Genomic DNA, 15,407 nt, shown 5'->3' with positions numbered 1-15,407 from the left:
CAACCCCCCTGATGACTCATTTATGGGATCAGAGGCTTTGCTAAGTGACCCTGCTCAGGCGGTGCACCAAAATGCTGATCACTGCAGTGATTACGGCTCATACAACGTATAGCTAAAACTGCATTGATTTCGTCTGAAGTGCACAGCTACCTTTAAGATACAGCAGAAGGCATACTGTCATCGATGTGAATGACATAGCTCACAACTGCCAGCCTTGTTTTGGAGCATGTGTGGGTCATATAACTGGGGAGTCAAACTGGGAAAGATTTATAAGATATGTATTTAGAATGTGTCTCGAACACACAACTATTTTTTGAACCAACTCAATGTCTCTCTTTGTTCCCCCTTTTCTTGCCTTGTTATGCAAACTATCTAGTCAGTATGTTTCTGGACCCCTGATGTGACAGCCTTTTTTGTGAGAGAGACACTGGTATGTGATTGGCTTTGCTGTGTTCCTGCAGTGTTGCAAAGACCCAGGATTGGTCAGATGATGATGACATGGGGAATCCGTTTGCTGGCAAAACCAACGGTAGCGGGAATCCCTTTGACGATGAGCCGACATCCCCGGCTGTCTCAGTACCTGTCCGTGCGCTGTATGACTATGAAGGCCAGGAGCAGGATGAACTCACTTTCAAAGCAGGTACACTAACACCTGTGTTCATAGTAGGGCTTCATCAGTACACATATTCATCGTGTACTCTCTGATACATTATTTTCGGTTTGCTACACACTTTGACTTATTTTTACTGTTCTTGTTTTTTTGTTTGTATATTTAATAATAAAATTTAAAAGAAATTCTGTTTTCCCTGCTGTACTGAAATTGTACCGAACCGTGAACCCAAAACCATGGTTCGTACCTAACCATGAATTTTGTGTACCATTACGCCGCTAGTTCATAGTGGAGTTAATAAAACAAAACTGTGATCCATGAGGTCTCTCGGTTCTCTGAAGTTTGGTTTCAGTTGATAAACTATGCTCTGCTTCACATGGTGTCAAAAATTTCTTTCCAGTTAATGTTTTTTCTTTTTTTTTTCCACCCCACCTAAAAGGTGATGAATTTATAAAAATTGGGAATGAAGACGATCAAGGCTGGTGCAAAGGTCTCCTGAAGGACGGACATGTGGGACTGTACCCAGCCAACTATGTTGAAAATATCTAGTAGTACCTAGGGTGAGTGGTGTGGGCAGAGGGAACAGAGACCCTGAGCCAGATTTCTGCCTTCTGCCCCCTAGTGGCCAAAGCAAGAGTGGTGGCTGTTGAGGACTGTGTGGGACAAAAACCAAAGCCATGCCTTTTTATCACAAAACCGTTTGGCAAAAGGAGTCAGACAGCGCCTGGATGCACATCAATCTTTTCAGTCATTATAAGCAGTTGCAAAAGCCTTCAGATCTTGATCAGAAACATGAGCTGTACAGATGAATTCATGTCCATCAAAAACGTTTGAGCAATGTTTGGTAATGTACATTTTCCTAGGAAGTGACAGTTAAAACCAGTTCAAATTTTGAAACCTATGGGATATGTATACCGTGGACAGTCTTTGTGTGTGTGTCTATGTCTGTGTTTTACCTGTCATTGATTAAATAAATAAATTTATATACTGTATATGCGCGAGAGAGTGGCTCTTCTGGGTTAGTGGGTTTGCTGTAAGTGGGTCGTTCAGGATCCTCTGCTGATAGCTCACTTTGTAATCAGCCAATGAACTATCTCTGAACTAAACCCTGGGTGAGACATGGTGATTGTAAACTTTATACTATTTTCTTTTGTTTCTATTTTTGAGATTTCCTAGTTAATTGTTTCACTGAAAATGGTCAGCAAATGTTTATGTTGATCAAACCTCAGCACACCAGGTTAGAGAGCCTGTAATGAGGTTGATTATTTAATGTTGGGTTACGTCTTCCTTCTATTGTGAATTTATGCTGTTCCACTCATGCTGCACCTGTCTGTGTATATTTTTTCACAGGTTTTGCATGATCAGTTATGGTTCATAGTTTAGTTTCTGCACTGACTATTAATTATTTTTCTTGATAAATGTGTATCATTCCTGATTAGTTTCTGGAGCAGTTCTGAATGTTCAACAATGGCTCACTCAAATTTATTTGAGCAAGCACTGGAAATTTTGATGTCCGGCCACATAAATTGCTGTTAGTTTGATGACACATTTTTATGACTGTCAAGCCCTCATTGTCTTAAATGACTCTAAAGAAATAAAGTTTGCCTTGTTTTGCATGTAAATAAACATGAACTTATAAACAAATTAAATGATTTCACAAGCTATACAAGAAAGAGTTAATTTATAGTACTGCTTTAGTGCCGTTGAAGAAATGCTGTGATTTTAAGCCGCTTCAGAATAATTGAATGTTTTATGAAGTTTGAATTCTGAGACTATTGTGAATATTCTTTTGGACGTCTGTAAACATCCATAACAAAGATCTGCAATATTCTTCTGGCTATTTTGGTCTTTTTACATAACTGTAAATGCTTAGTACTTGTAAATGATTTGATCAGTGATCATTTCAATGTAAAATCCCGATTGTACTTTGTATTTTTAACTTCAAAGTATGTTAATCCTTTTCTTTTTGTATGGCCTGATGTTCTTAGTTTGGAAAAAATGCAGTCGATGCCGACGTTGATAGTCGCTTTTTCGAAGACCAGGCCGGCATATAGCGACCGACCGCGAAATGTATATTGGGTAGTATGTGTCAGGCAGATCTTTGAGGATATTACAAATTATTCTTGCACAGTTGTTTGTAAGTGGTATCCCCTCTCAAAAACACCAATAAAATATTGTATTAAATATAACTCTAGTTGTTATTTTTGAAAATAAATCCATTTTTTGTGTAATTACGAGCAAATTGAATATGGGCGATTTTTGCCCTGATATGATTTTTTTTTTGTATTCATGCGGACAGAATAGGCAGTAGTGGTAAATAAAGTGGCCACAAACTCAAATACGATCTCCTGGCAGTAACCGCTTACCATTTATTTTACTTTCTTGTAGTTTCATGAACAACCTCAGATTCCCATAATGCACTGAAATGCCTCGTTCGTTTGTTCTCTCGTTTGACCAATAAGAACGCGCCTCAAACGTCATTTATTTTGACGTGTCTGTTATCACGCAGAGTGCGGAAATTCATCCGGCTCTCCGAGCAGTAGTTGATGTGGCGTCGGTCGGCGCTCGGTAGGTGAACTTTGGTTAGTTGTTTGGAAGCCCGGGAGCAGGTACCGAGATGTCGGATCCGAGCAAACAGGAGATCTCCGCGATCTTCAAGCGGCTACGGTCCGTTCCCACGAATAAGGTAATGGTTTGAGCTGATCTGGAAGGCGCTCCCGGGTGCTTTGGACCTTTGACAGCATTGGGATTTTTGGACACGTCGCACTGTGGCTGGTGTGTGAGAAAGCGGACATTAACATATGGTGGGGAAACTGGACCTTTTAGCAGCAAAATCTTGAAAGTTAACATGGTTTTCTTGACTACATATAATACGAATATAATACGAGTTATTTAGTTACTATTAACTTCGTTATGTCACCTTCGTTAAGTGCAGCTATTTACCCAGTTCCCAAAGTGTTACATAGTAACTTTTGTTTAGCCTGTTGATAACCTCGAAGGATTTTGATACTTTCAGAATATTTTACAATAAAACATTTAGAATTGGTGGTTAACTGTTTTGGTCAAGTATTCGTGCTCTTTACGCCAAACTACTGAACAGGTTTTTAAGGAAACTTTTTCTAAATCGTTTTTTTTCTAACCCAGAATCTAGACGCATGCCTATGAAACTGCACAAGTGAAAAATAACACGCATGAACGCCCTAAAACCATTGTTTAAGGCAATATTTTACCGCAACGCGCAAAACTGGTTAAGGCGGCTACGTTAGAAAATGGAAGGAGTTACTGGGCTCTAAGGTGGATATATTCTAAGTGACTTTGAAGACCATACGTGAACATGTACTAGTGTGTCAGACGCAAGGAACCGGTTTAAATGAAGTTATTAATAATTATAGCACTTTTTTCCCCCTGAGTGCGACTCATTTCAGCTTAATTACTAGTTATCAAGTTTTTTTTTAAGCTTTGAGTCCTCTGTTGACCACAGCATTATGATTTTTAAGAGGTTGCAAATACCCGTCTTGTTCTTCAAATGGTGAATAAGTCCCTCAAGCAAACATTTTTCTGAGTTCATGTGTTTAGTAATATAGTAATCTCTTACTGTTTCCTTCTCTTCTTACAGGTTTTTTTATTTTTGGCCCCTTACATATTTTCTCTGTCTAACAAGTCGTTTGTCTGGCCTATGCATGGTAAATGTATTACTGAAAGGGAGTCATACTTTCTTGGTTAACTAAACTGAACTTTTAACCAGCAGAACACCACATTAATGCAGAATAGTCATCATTTTATCCCCTTAAAAATAATGTCTACAGTTCCGGTCAGATATCATGGGCAAGGGACAGAACCTAACCTGCTCTTTAATCTGACTTGTATAGATGCCCAAAGGCCTGTGATAAACCTCGCAGCTGTCTGGTATTAACTCTCTCCCTGTTTGCTAGGCATGTTTTGACTGTGAAGCTAAGAATCCCAGCTGGGCTAGCATCACCTATGGTGTCTTCTTGTGTATTGACTGCTCTGGCACGCACAGATCTCTTGGCGTACACCTGTCCTTCATCAGGTAGGACGTGGCTAGATGCTTTTCCTTTTTCTAAATGAGCTTTACAAAACCCCTTCAGATATAAACAAGTCCTCTGCCCTGTCTCTCCCCTGATAAGAGCCTTTATGTTGTTAGCCTGGCTTGCTTAATGGTTTATGGTGGTCTACTTCTGTTCTGTTTTGGACTTCAGCAATCCTGGAAGCAGTGATGATTCTGTGGTTGCTTATGAATAAATTTGACACGCTTGAGATGCATTTCAGTTTATTTTAGTAGTTCTTGATAGGTGTGTTCTTGATGTGGTGAGATGAAAGGGTGAGATATGAATTCTGTCTTGCAGATCCACGGAGCTGGACTCAAATTGGTCCTGGTACCAGCTGCGCTGCATGCAGGTGGGCGGCAATGCCAATGCGGTGAGCATCTCCTGCCCGAGAAGCTGGCGTGACATACTCAGTGATGTACCGAGTGCTGCTGCTGCCATTTTTAAGGGCTCTGTAGTGGCACATTCTCTACAAATCTGTGGACGGGGAAATGATCCCCTCTGTGTCTGCGCAGATGGCATACTTCCAGCAGCACGGCTGCACAGCCAACGCAGCCAATGCCAAATACAACAGCCGAGCTGCACAACTGTACCGAGAGAAGATCAAGGCCCTGGCCATGCAGGCCACCAGGCAGCATGGAACAGAGGTAACGTATGTTTCTGATCCATTGGGTGCCATATCTGCATGTCTGTCATGTTGCACTGGGTTATTGTGATGTGTATGAGATGGCCTTGGAACAAGAATGTGTTGTTGCATTATGAAGCTGCTTAGCCTTTATTCAAAATAAGAGGTCTTTTAAGGGTTATAACTTTTTTCCAGTTATGGCTGGACAGCCAGGCTCCTATCTCCCCAACATCACCACAGAACAAACCGGAGGATTTCTTTGCCTTGCACACGCAGGTATGTCTTGTCTGTGTGCCTGTAGGTTAGCCGTGTTTGTATATACTGCCCCCAATGGCTGGCGGAGTGTTTTACAGTGCCCGTGCAGACGGTTGTTATTACTGGCCTGGCATCTCTCTCTCTCCCTGCCATTGCTGTTGGTTTGCAGTTTCTCTGCTGATGCCCCTGGTTGAGCAGAGTCTTAGCTTGCATCTATCTGTCTAGGCACTCTGAGGGTGTTCAGTTGTAGTTAGGTTCATATCTCAGGCAGAGCAGGCTCTACTGCCTTAGGAGGCTGGGGTCCTTCAATGTCTGCAGCAAACTCCTGCTTATGTTCTACCAGTCTGTCACAGCCAGTGTCCTTTTCTGTGCTGTGGTATGTTGGGGAGGCAGCACTAGGAAGAGGGATGCTGGACGACTGGACAGGCTGGTGAGAAAAGCAGCTCTGTGGGGGGCATGGAGCTGGAGTCACTGACATCAGCTGCAGATAGGAGGACCCTGAGCAGACTGCTCTCAATACAGGACAATGACCGTCACCCTCTGCACACCACTTCCTCCAAACAGAAGAGCATGTTCAGTAATAGGCTCCTGTCTCTGTCATGCAGAACAGACAGGCTCAGAAGGTCCTTTGTCCCTATGGCCATACAGCTCTTCAACATCACATGGAAGGGGACGAGTGTGATGAACTTAAGTGTTTAGGCCTGTATAGCACACTGCCCTCCTGTTATTTTCCTTTGTACTGTTGCAGTATGTATGTGTGTGTGAATCTCATTGGTCTGTGTCCCTATGTGTATGTATACTGTGTATAAGCTACTGGACACCTAAATTTCCTTCTGGATATCTCTCTACTAATCTCACAGTTCCTAATTTAGCTAGTATATTTGATTGAATTTGAGTCTTTGCCTTTGTGTGGTGTTGCTGTGATTTGCTTGAGTTTACACAATTCAGAAGTAGCACTTTTTAATTTCATTGTATGTTGTGCAATGACAATATGTTTTATTCTGTTCTGTTACCACTGGCAGGCAGGTCATGATGACCAGTCTAGTCTAGACCACTCGGCAACACTGGAACTCAGAACTCAGGAGAGCCTCAAAACCAACGATGGTAGGCTGGCCCACACGGAGTGTAGACAAAACTAAACTCTGCTTTATTATTGTTCAGTTCATCATGGCTTTTTCTTAGCCAAAGTCTTTATGTAAATGTGTAGGATCAAAGGTGCAGTAGGGGCACGGATACCTTGGCAGATTCAGGGGGCCCAGAACTTTACAGGGGCCCTACCCAGGGGTGCAGTAGGGGCACGGATACCCTGGTAGATTCAGGGGGCCCCAGAGCCTCACAGGGCCCTTGAATACATACAGTAATTGTACAGTGGAGGTTGTGGGAATGTGCCCCTGTGTGGGGTGTGGGCTGTTGTAGGATGGCAGGTATGTTGCTGTATAAATTGTTTGTTGCTATTTATCTAATGTAATCTGTCTGTCGGTGAATCAGAGGAAGGGCCTAGTGTGGATCGTCTGGGCGTCTCCCCCAAGGCAGCACTGGGTAAGCGGTGGTCGGCAGCCAGTCACTCTATCAAATGGCCTTTTAACATAAATCTGTTGTACTGACAGGCATGTAACAGATCTGGCTTGTCTTGTAGCTGACTTGTCTCCTGCAGGAGTTACTCCAAATAAAGGTAGACAGCCAGTCCTCCTCATACCTGTCCTGTCTGTCCTCTGTCATTTTCTGTGCCAAGTGGCAAACTGCCTTTACAGACCTGACTGTTAGTTTAGCTTTGGCTGAAGCATGAGCAGGCCCGCCTCGTGGCCGCAGTCTGTGTGTGGCTGTCCCGCCTCGTGGCCGCAGTGTGTGTGTGGCTGTCCCGCCTCGTGGCCGCAGTGTGTGTGTGGCTGTCCCGCCTCGTGGCCGCAGTCTGTGTGTGGCTGTCCCGCCTCGTGGCCCTTCTCTGATTACTTGGGGCAGAATACATGTAGCATAGCCGGGTTGTACTGCCTTTGCTGGGAAGCCCTAGGCTCATCGCGGCTCTTACATCATGCTTTTGCATTTCTGAAACTCATGGTGTCTCACTTGGCTTTAACAGAGGCCTCCTCACTGATCAAGAAGAAGCCAACTGCTGTCAAAAAAACGGTATGTCTGCAATAGCAGTCTGACCACATGTACGGGGACACACTGGACTTTAATGGTGTGTGCACGTCAGGGTTGGGCTGGACTGACGACTGACACACATCACCATGTTGCTGTAGTCCACCCCCCCCGGTGGTCCACACCGACGATCTCTGCTAGGCGCACTCATAAAATCTATTTTTAGATCTACCTATATAGTTACATACCAGGTATGTAACTGCCTTAGTAAATCAGGGGGCGAGACTATTTGTTAGAGAGACCTGAAGATTAAAAATTATAGAGCAAATTCTCCCATACTGTACTATATCAGTCTTAAATAATTCCTAATCATTATATTGTTGTGGCTGAAACTGGGGATTTCCATTTTACGTTGCATTATATAAAAACAACAGAATTCACAATAGTCAGTCCTGTGTCATTGTGACCATAGACACTCCTCACTTAATGAACTACCTGTTTGACAACCGGGTGGACTTACAACCAGCTCTCTGACCAGTTGGTATTGTAAGCTGTGTGAGGAAAAACGTGGAAACGGCAGCATGGCATCTCAGTGTCAAGCATCTCATCTTGTGTCATCCTTTCTCAGTCTGTCTGTCTTGTTCCCGCTGTTGGTCAGTATTCACTACAATAGCGTTCACAATGTCCCAGACTACATATATATTTTCTATAAATTTGCATTGTTGGAGATTCAACCTGCATAATCGGAGTATCAGCAGTGAGGCAGCAAGCACACACGTAGAAGCAGTTTACCATTTCGATGGAATCATGGAGATATGAAAGTTATCAAGTTTCCTTTAGGCCTTTTCAGAATAAATAAATAATGATTACCTGTATTTACAGTATGCAAACCTCTAATGTATATTAGAGCTGATTTACTCTCTTCTGTGTATTACAGTATATAATATTCTACTGTATAAACATCTTTAAATATGCTAAAAATGTTATAAATGATGCAAAGGTGACATTAAAACAATATCTAAAGATGGTTGACACAAACCCACTACTGGTACAGTGTGCTTGAAATATCGGTAAGGGGCAGATCCTTGTTTATCGACCAGTTCTCTTAACAAACTAGTCCTATGAACGTAAATTGGTTAAGTGAGGAGTGTCTGTAATGCGTTGACTAAAATTGCGTACTAAAATACACAATTCCGATTGGGGGAAGAAAGGGTAAGGGGAAAACAACTCCATGACTTAATTTATGCCAAAACAAAATTAATTAAGTAACAAAACAGTGATCCTAGTGGCCAATATTGTAATTATATGCATAAGAAACAGTACATTATTAAGTTTATACCATAAACAACATCTATAGGTCTTGTGAGTCTCATGAGAATTGCCTAGTAACTTAAACCAAATGTGCCAGACGTCGGCATTAGTGAGCCACAGCCACAATGCGGCCGGGCGCGCACACGGCGGAGGGGCACCATGCGGCCGGGCGCGCACACGGCGGAGGGGCACCATGCGGCCGGGTGCGCACACGGCGGAGGGTCACTGAAAGTGCCATGGCTACAGACAGCCGACGAAAAGCAAATATAAGCAGGGATGGACATAACTGGTACACAAGTACGCATTCACCTTTAAAAACGATATGTGCGGCAATCGATTGTGGTAACAATGTAAATGCGTACTTGTGTGCATTTGCACTGATATGAAAATATAAGGCATTTTAACTCTACTTCATTTGCAGTATACAGGTTAAAATGTGAGGTATTTTCTTGTCATGTCAGCGCAAATGCACATAAAATGAGTACGCATTTACACTGTTACTACAATCGATTGTCACGCATATCGTTTTTAATGGTGAATGTATACTCGCATACCAGTTATGTCTATCCCTGAATATAAGTGAATTAAAAAAAGGTTGCTGTGTGTTTTATATAATTTGTCGAATATTTTTAGAAGCTAAGACATTGATCTGTGCACTGCGTAGATGTACAATAAGTTCAATTCTTTTAGATTTGAAAACTGTTCAACTGATTTAACTGAAAAGAATCGATTCAAAAGAATGATTTGTTCACGAATTGGACATCACTATCGTGCACTTGCATAGCTGTATTTGCATGCCAGTAATGATTTTCTCTAAAACCATATTACATTGTAGTTCGCATAATACTTTTCTCTCTGACTGAAAGTCGTGTAAATACAAATGCGATTCCACATTGTATTGGACATGGGTGTAAATATATCAATTGCATTCGAACAGATTCGCTGGGTAATACAGGACTGACTGTAATTGAAACTGACCTGGTTAAATTAGGCTTCACTTATGCATACTCACGATAGGCTCTATGGAGTAAGGAGAGTGGATGGGTGGAGGAGGGTGGGCTGTCGGGCTTGCGTGCAAAAAAATAGTGATTAATTCATTGTGTACCTATTATTAATCATGTAAAAAGTGTAAACTAAAAATGTACAGTACCTTAACTAGATGACCCATGTCATCGTCCGTTGTGATCTTTTACTGCCGACAACATCATATGCCAGTTAGGTGGGCATCACCCAGCCCTGCTACCTGTGCTTTTATGCATTGGCCTGGGCTATTGTAGGCTTTTACTCTGAGAAAATTGTCAGCAGTTTGCATGAATGTATGTCAATGTCTGTATGACTGTACATGTGGTTTTCGTTCCTCTTATATCACCATCTGTGTGTCAGATGGCCACCAAGAAGGGTGGTTTGGGAGCACAGAAGGTGAGCGGTCAGAGCTTCTCAGAGCAGGAGAAACGGGCCCAAGCTGTGGACAAGCTGCGGGAGCACCGGGAGTCCACTGCCAAGATGATCAGCCCGGCCGAGGAGAACATGTGAGCACTGCCTCGTCTACAGCCTGCTTCCATCTGTCTGCCTGTCCTGTCTTTGTCTTCAGCCTGCCTCTGTCTGCCTCACCTGTCTTTATGTTTAGGCTGCCTCGTCTACAGCCTGCTTCCATCTGTCTGCCTCACCTGTCAGTCTTTAGGCTGCCTCTCCACACAGCCAGGTTCTGTCAGTTGTCTCTCCTGTCTTGTCTTCAGTCTGCCTCCTTCAATTCCATATAGAGCTTCTTCAATGCTTCTGGCCTACAAGGACCTAGAGACCCAGAGGAAGAAGGAGGAAAGCAAGATGAAGAATCTTGAAGGGAAGAAGAAGGAGCAGGTGGAAAGATTAGGCATGGGACTTGGCAGCCGGAGGTGCGCTGATGCATGCTCTGCCAGCCTTGCTCTGCTTGGTCTGGGTTATCGCATTATCTGCTGCACTTGCTGTTTACCAGCCTTTTCCTCACACCTACCTTGTTCACTCCTCTGGTGCTTAGTGGGGTGTCCCACTCCGTGCTGTCAGACATGCACATCATCCAGCAGGAGGCGCCATCTGTGATCCAGACCTCCAGAGGACGGAAGTACACAGAGGAAGAAGATGGCACCTTCTCCAGGTGCTGAACACGGAAAATGTCTCAACATGAGGGTTTTCTCTGTGCCCAGGGTCTGTCTTAATCAGTCAGCTATGAAAATTAGTCACATGTCATTGTTTGTTATATGTGAAAACTTTTAGGGAGATCCCTTTTGCCTATTTTCTTGCCACATTAAACCATAAAATTTGATCAAATTTGATTACTTATCAATCAGTTTTGTGAGTGACAACACCTTACCTTACCTGGTAAAAAAACTGCTGATATGGGTTAGCAAATGCAGCACTAGATAATTTGCAGTTATACTAAGTAATACATTTATTGCTTTCTGAAATACTTAGAATACATTTCCACAGTTAAAATAACCTTAAAGGGTTGAATTGATTATTGCGTGGCCTGACACAACAGGCTATATGACTGACTGATGGTGAAATACCCAATGACATATTGCCCAAATACTTACTAAGATAATGCAGTGAAGAGTGAAGTTGGCGCCAAGCAATATGCATGGTGGCTCCTAAAGACTGGGGTGCTGTTAAACTCCATGTGTGACCAATGGTCTGCCTAAGCGGCACTCTGTCCCCCTGCCTGTATTGCATGAGCTCCTTCCTTTACATTTGCATTTTATGTATTTAGCTGATGCTTTAGTCCAAATTGTTGCACAAGGCAAATAGCACATTACAGCCTACATGTGTAGGAATCTAAGCTCAAGTGTCATGTCAGGCTGTTAGTCCTGTACTGGGAATGAAGGCTGGCTGGCTGCTGCATATCCCCCTTTACATTGCAGGCTGTCCCCCAAATACACGGACGAGCCTGCAGAGCCCTCCAATCAGTTCTTCTCCAGCTGGGCCGGGCCTGAGGAGAGTTCCTGGAAGATGGAGAACAGAAAGTCAGAGCCAGATGTCCTCCTCATTTCCAAGACCCCTTTACTGGACGAGAGGTATGGCGTCAATCACATGTGTAGGTAGATGAGCACTTTTCAATAGTACGGTCTGATTTTGGACACCAGCTGTAGAGGAACCTTTTTGTTTTGAGCTATCAGCTGGCATGTTGTAGGCACAGACTGGAGTAGAGCTTGCAGGCCTTCAGTGGATTGTCTCCCTATTCCTTGCCGCTTTCTTTATCTCATGCCATGCCCTGCTCTGGACACAGGGCTACGACAAGGCGCAAGCATGACTGTGAGTCTAGCAGTGCCTCCGATGAGGCTCAGAGGAAGTTCGGCGACGTGAAGGCCATCTCATCTGACATGTACTTTGGGAAACAGGATAACTCAGAGGCAAGTTTTACGCAAACATGTTTGTGTGCACATGCAGACCTGTGGCTTGTCTGCCCTGCAGTCCTCCAGCTGAGAATATTCCAGGTGTCAGTGTTCGTGCTGTGTTATAAGGAGACTGCCTTCTGCAGTCCTCCAGCTGAGAGTATTCCAGGTGTCAGTGTTCGTGCTGTGTTATAAGGAGACTGCCTTCTGCAGTCCTCCAGCTGAGAGTATTCCAGGTGTCAGTGTTCGTGCTGTGTTATAAGGAGACTGCCTTCTGCAGTCCTCCAGCTGAGAGTATTCCAGGTGTCAGTGTTCGTGCTGTGTTATAAGGAGACTGCCTTCTTGGTCATCCTTGCATTAGTTTAAAATGAAACTTTAGATGATGCTTTATTGGACACTTATACAAGTGTATTTACAGGTACTTTGGAATGCTTTTATCACATGCAGTCTTTCCTTTTTAGATGTACACACACATACAAATACAGGTGAGAGCAAAGCTTGGGGTCCCAGCACAGGGTCAGGCCATTTATTTGGTGCCCCTGGTGCATTTTTAAGGGCCTTTGCTCAAGGGCCCAGCAACAATGTGACTATTCTGCCAAACATGGAATTTAAACTGGCAACCTTCCCATCTCAGGCACACCGACTTAACCTGCTGAGCCGTACCAGCTTGCATCGTATGTCCTCATATCCTCATAACAGTTTATAGCTGCTCTGTCTTTTGAAAGTAAGGCTATTCTTTGGGTGACTGTGTTTAATGTCCTGTCACCGTTGGTTAAGGTGCCTTCAGTCTACATTTATTAGCCCAGATCACTGTCATTGACTGTTTCTGCCATATTCAGCTAAATTAGTGTGACTTTCATACTTCCAATGAGAGCTAAGCTCTCTGGCACCTGAAAAGCGTAGGATTACCCAGGGTGGTGAAAGGAATACATGTAAGACCGTGTACTGTTTGCTAAGTGGATCAGTGGTTAGACAAACTGTCCATCCATTTTCTATCAGATAGACGAGTAGCAAATACAAAGTTTGGGTAGAACACCTAAATATGGTATTAATTAGCATGTACTCCTGCCTCTAAATGCCTTCTGGCTCAGGATGTGCAGTGGGATTCATGACAGACGAGTTGTCTCTCTCTCTCTGGTCCAGTACGAGGCGCGGACCAGACTGGAGAGGTTCTCCAGCAGCTCAGCCATCAGCTCGGCAGACTTGTTCGATGATCAGAAGAAGCAGACTGGTGAGTAATGAAGAGGACAGGAACAGTTATTTAGGGAAGAGTTAGTTGACTTAACCACATTGGGGGCACAAAAACAAAACATTTTAGAAAAAGTAAAGTGGCAGCCATTTTAGATTAGGAGTCTTCTCTTTTGTCTGTATTGGGTCAATTTTTCTTGGCCATCTAGTTGCAAAAAAATGTCCTGATAATCATTCCTGACTGAAAATGACTGCTGCTGGTCACCCCCAGGATCCTACAGCCTGACAAATGTCCTCCCCAACACGCCAGACATCTCACAGCTGAAGCTGGGAGTGAAGTCTGTTGCCGGGAAGCTCTCTGTGATGGCCAGTGGAGTCATGTCATCCATCCAGGTATGTGGGGATGGAAGCAGCAGCAGCAACTACACATGTCCTGTTGTAGGTGAAGCTCTCGTTGCATTGGTTTCCTGGTTCACTCTGGTTTCTCTTCTTTCAGGATCGCTATACCACGTGATTCCCAGATTCCTGTGGATATGTGCTTTCTCCCTGCACATTCTCGTACACCTGTCCTTCTCCAGAATCACTGTTGCATATGTTGTCCTTCTGTAGCTGAGAAATCCGTAATTTCCCCAAAGTCTGGCCTGTTTGCCTGTGGATCTAGTAGCACAACGGTGTGTTGGACAGGGTGGGAGGTTCCTTGCAGGATGCAGTGGGCTCACTGCTGACCCATGAACACTGATGCCATCTGCTCAACCCTCAGAGGGATTTCTTTTCCCTCTCATCTTAAACATCTGGTAATTTGTTTGGGATTTGGTTTGGGTTGATGAGCCTGACATTCATGAAGTTGTTTGGGTATTCCCACAATCAAGTCCTGTTCCTCAGCAAGTCTGAACAAGCCCTTTTTAATGTCTGATGAAACAGCTGTGTTATGAAGTGTGGTGTCTGCCCTGTGAAGGGAGGGTTTTCTGGGGTGGCTAGTGTGAGGATATCAGGGTTTTGGGGAAAAAAGCACTTTTCCTTGGTCAGGACTGCTGTGTGTATCCTTACTATGTTACTTTAAAATGTTGTTGATCATTTAGAATTCTCCACTGTTGAGAACCTCTTTCCACGGTAGTCTGTTTTCACCCTGTTCCAAAGTGTTTCACTCCAAGAATAACCAGATAATTGCCCTAAGATGTGAACAATCCCGGGAACATGCCGAGTGACACACCATGACACTTTTTATGGTGTAACCCAGAGAAATTGGGGTCTCCTCCCTTTTGTATGTTCTTTATAATTTCACAACAGCACGGGGACTCCACATTTCAGCAGTTGCCTATTACTATATACACAAGCCAAAGCATTAAATATTGTAGCTCTTTGCAAGTTGCCATTACAATTTTATATGTACAAGTCTGTTTTTATTTACCCAAACGTTCATTGTAGCTTTTGTCTAATTGTAGCTGATTTTTGTAAAATGTATGAGTCGTAATCTTATGTAAGCTACCGATAGTTCTTTAATTATTACAGTGCAGTTGCTTTAAATCTCATTGTCTGAGATACTGTTTTAACTCGTGCTTTTCACGTACTGATTATATAATCGGACGGTTCAGGTTTTTTGTGCAGCACGAGTTTGCCTTTATCACAGACTGGTCGGTGCTATTGAATCTCCGACATCTCCATACAGCTGTTAGAAATTATTTACAGGCGAGAGTTACTGTGCATTAGGACCTGATTGAATAGAGGGGAAGGGAGTTAAAACTATATCGACAGTGGAATATCCGGGGGAGTTGCTACGCGTTTCATACTTAGCATAGATAAGAGTTTGATTTGAAATGTTGTTATATATGGAAAATGATGAATAAACGGTTTCGCGTACCCCTGTACAGTTGCCTGAGCGTTTCTTGAAGTGTGAGTACCCGGTCAAA

At 43.4% G+C, this 15,407-nt stretch overlaps 2 protein-coding genes across 13 annotated transcripts in view; both read left to right on the top strand.

The window, feature by feature from the left end:
* The window catches only part of pacsin2 (protein kinase C and casein kinase substrate in neurons 2), a 30,581-nt gene extending 27,782 nt beyond the window's left edge, over positions 1–2,799 (top strand). For all 11 annotated transcript variants that reach the window (XM_023795525.2, XM_023795517.2, XM_023795515.2 and 8 more), the window contains 2 exons: positions 462–640; positions 1,050–2,799. In XM_023795525.2, coding sequence (XP_023651293.1) covers positions 462–640; positions 1,050–1,159 — 289 coding nt within the window. In that variant the 3' untranslated portion in view covers positions 1,160–2,799. The remainder of the gene's footprint in view (positions 1–461; positions 641–1,049) is intronic.
* A 301-nt stretch (positions 2,800–3,100) lies between these two features.
* On the top strand, positions 3,101–15,363 carry LOC111835338 (ADP-ribosylation factor GTPase-activating protein 3-like). 2 transcript variants are annotated; one of them, XM_072708907.1, is made up of 17 exons: positions 3,101–3,296; positions 4,543–4,661; positions 4,978–5,050; positions 5,193–5,324; positions 5,498–5,578; positions 6,580–6,661; positions 7,046–7,096; positions 7,194–7,229; positions 7,635–7,681; positions 10,331–10,476; positions 10,708–10,839; positions 10,962–11,078; positions 11,842–11,994; positions 12,207–12,330; positions 13,456–13,543; positions 13,772–13,893; positions 13,997–15,363. In XM_072708907.1, exons 1-17 carry the CDS (start codon positions 3,228–3,230, stop codon positions 14,012–14,014), a joined length of 1,590 nt encoding a protein of 529 aa, XP_072565008.1. In that variant the 5' UTR covers positions 3,101–3,227; the 3' UTR covers positions 14,015–15,363. The 2 variants fall into 2 exon arrangements, with proteins under 2 accessions (XP_072565008.1, XP_072565034.1); XM_072708933.1 differs by lacking the exon at positions 7,194–7,229.
* Positions 15,364–15,407: the final 44 nt, after the last annotated feature.

The sequence above is a fragment of the Paramormyrops kingsleyae genome, chromosome 1 (genome assembly GCF_048594095.1).
Source record: "Paramormyrops kingsleyae isolate MSU_618 chromosome 1, PKINGS_0.4, whole genome shotgun sequence".
In the NCBI taxonomy this organism is placed as follows: Eukaryota; Metazoa; Chordata; class Actinopteri; order Osteoglossiformes; family Mormyridae; genus Paramormyrops; species Paramormyrops kingsleyae.
Note: the sequence above shows the minus strand (reverse complement) of the source record. Positions and strands in the feature narration are given on the sequence as shown.

Coding starts and splice junctions, on each gene's coding strand:
- LOC111835338 (XM_072708907.1), top strand. CDS start 3,228: ATGTCGGATCCGAGCAAACAGGAGATCTCCGCGATCTTCAAGCGGCTA. Junction 5,051..5,192: donor TGGGCGGCAATGCCAATGCG/GTGAGCATCTCC, acceptor GTGTCTGCGCAG/ATGGCATACTTCCAGCAGCA. Junction 7,682..10,330: donor CAACTGCTGTCAAAAAAACG/GTATGTCTGCAA, acceptor TCTGTGTGTCAG/ATGGCCACCAAGAAGGGTGG.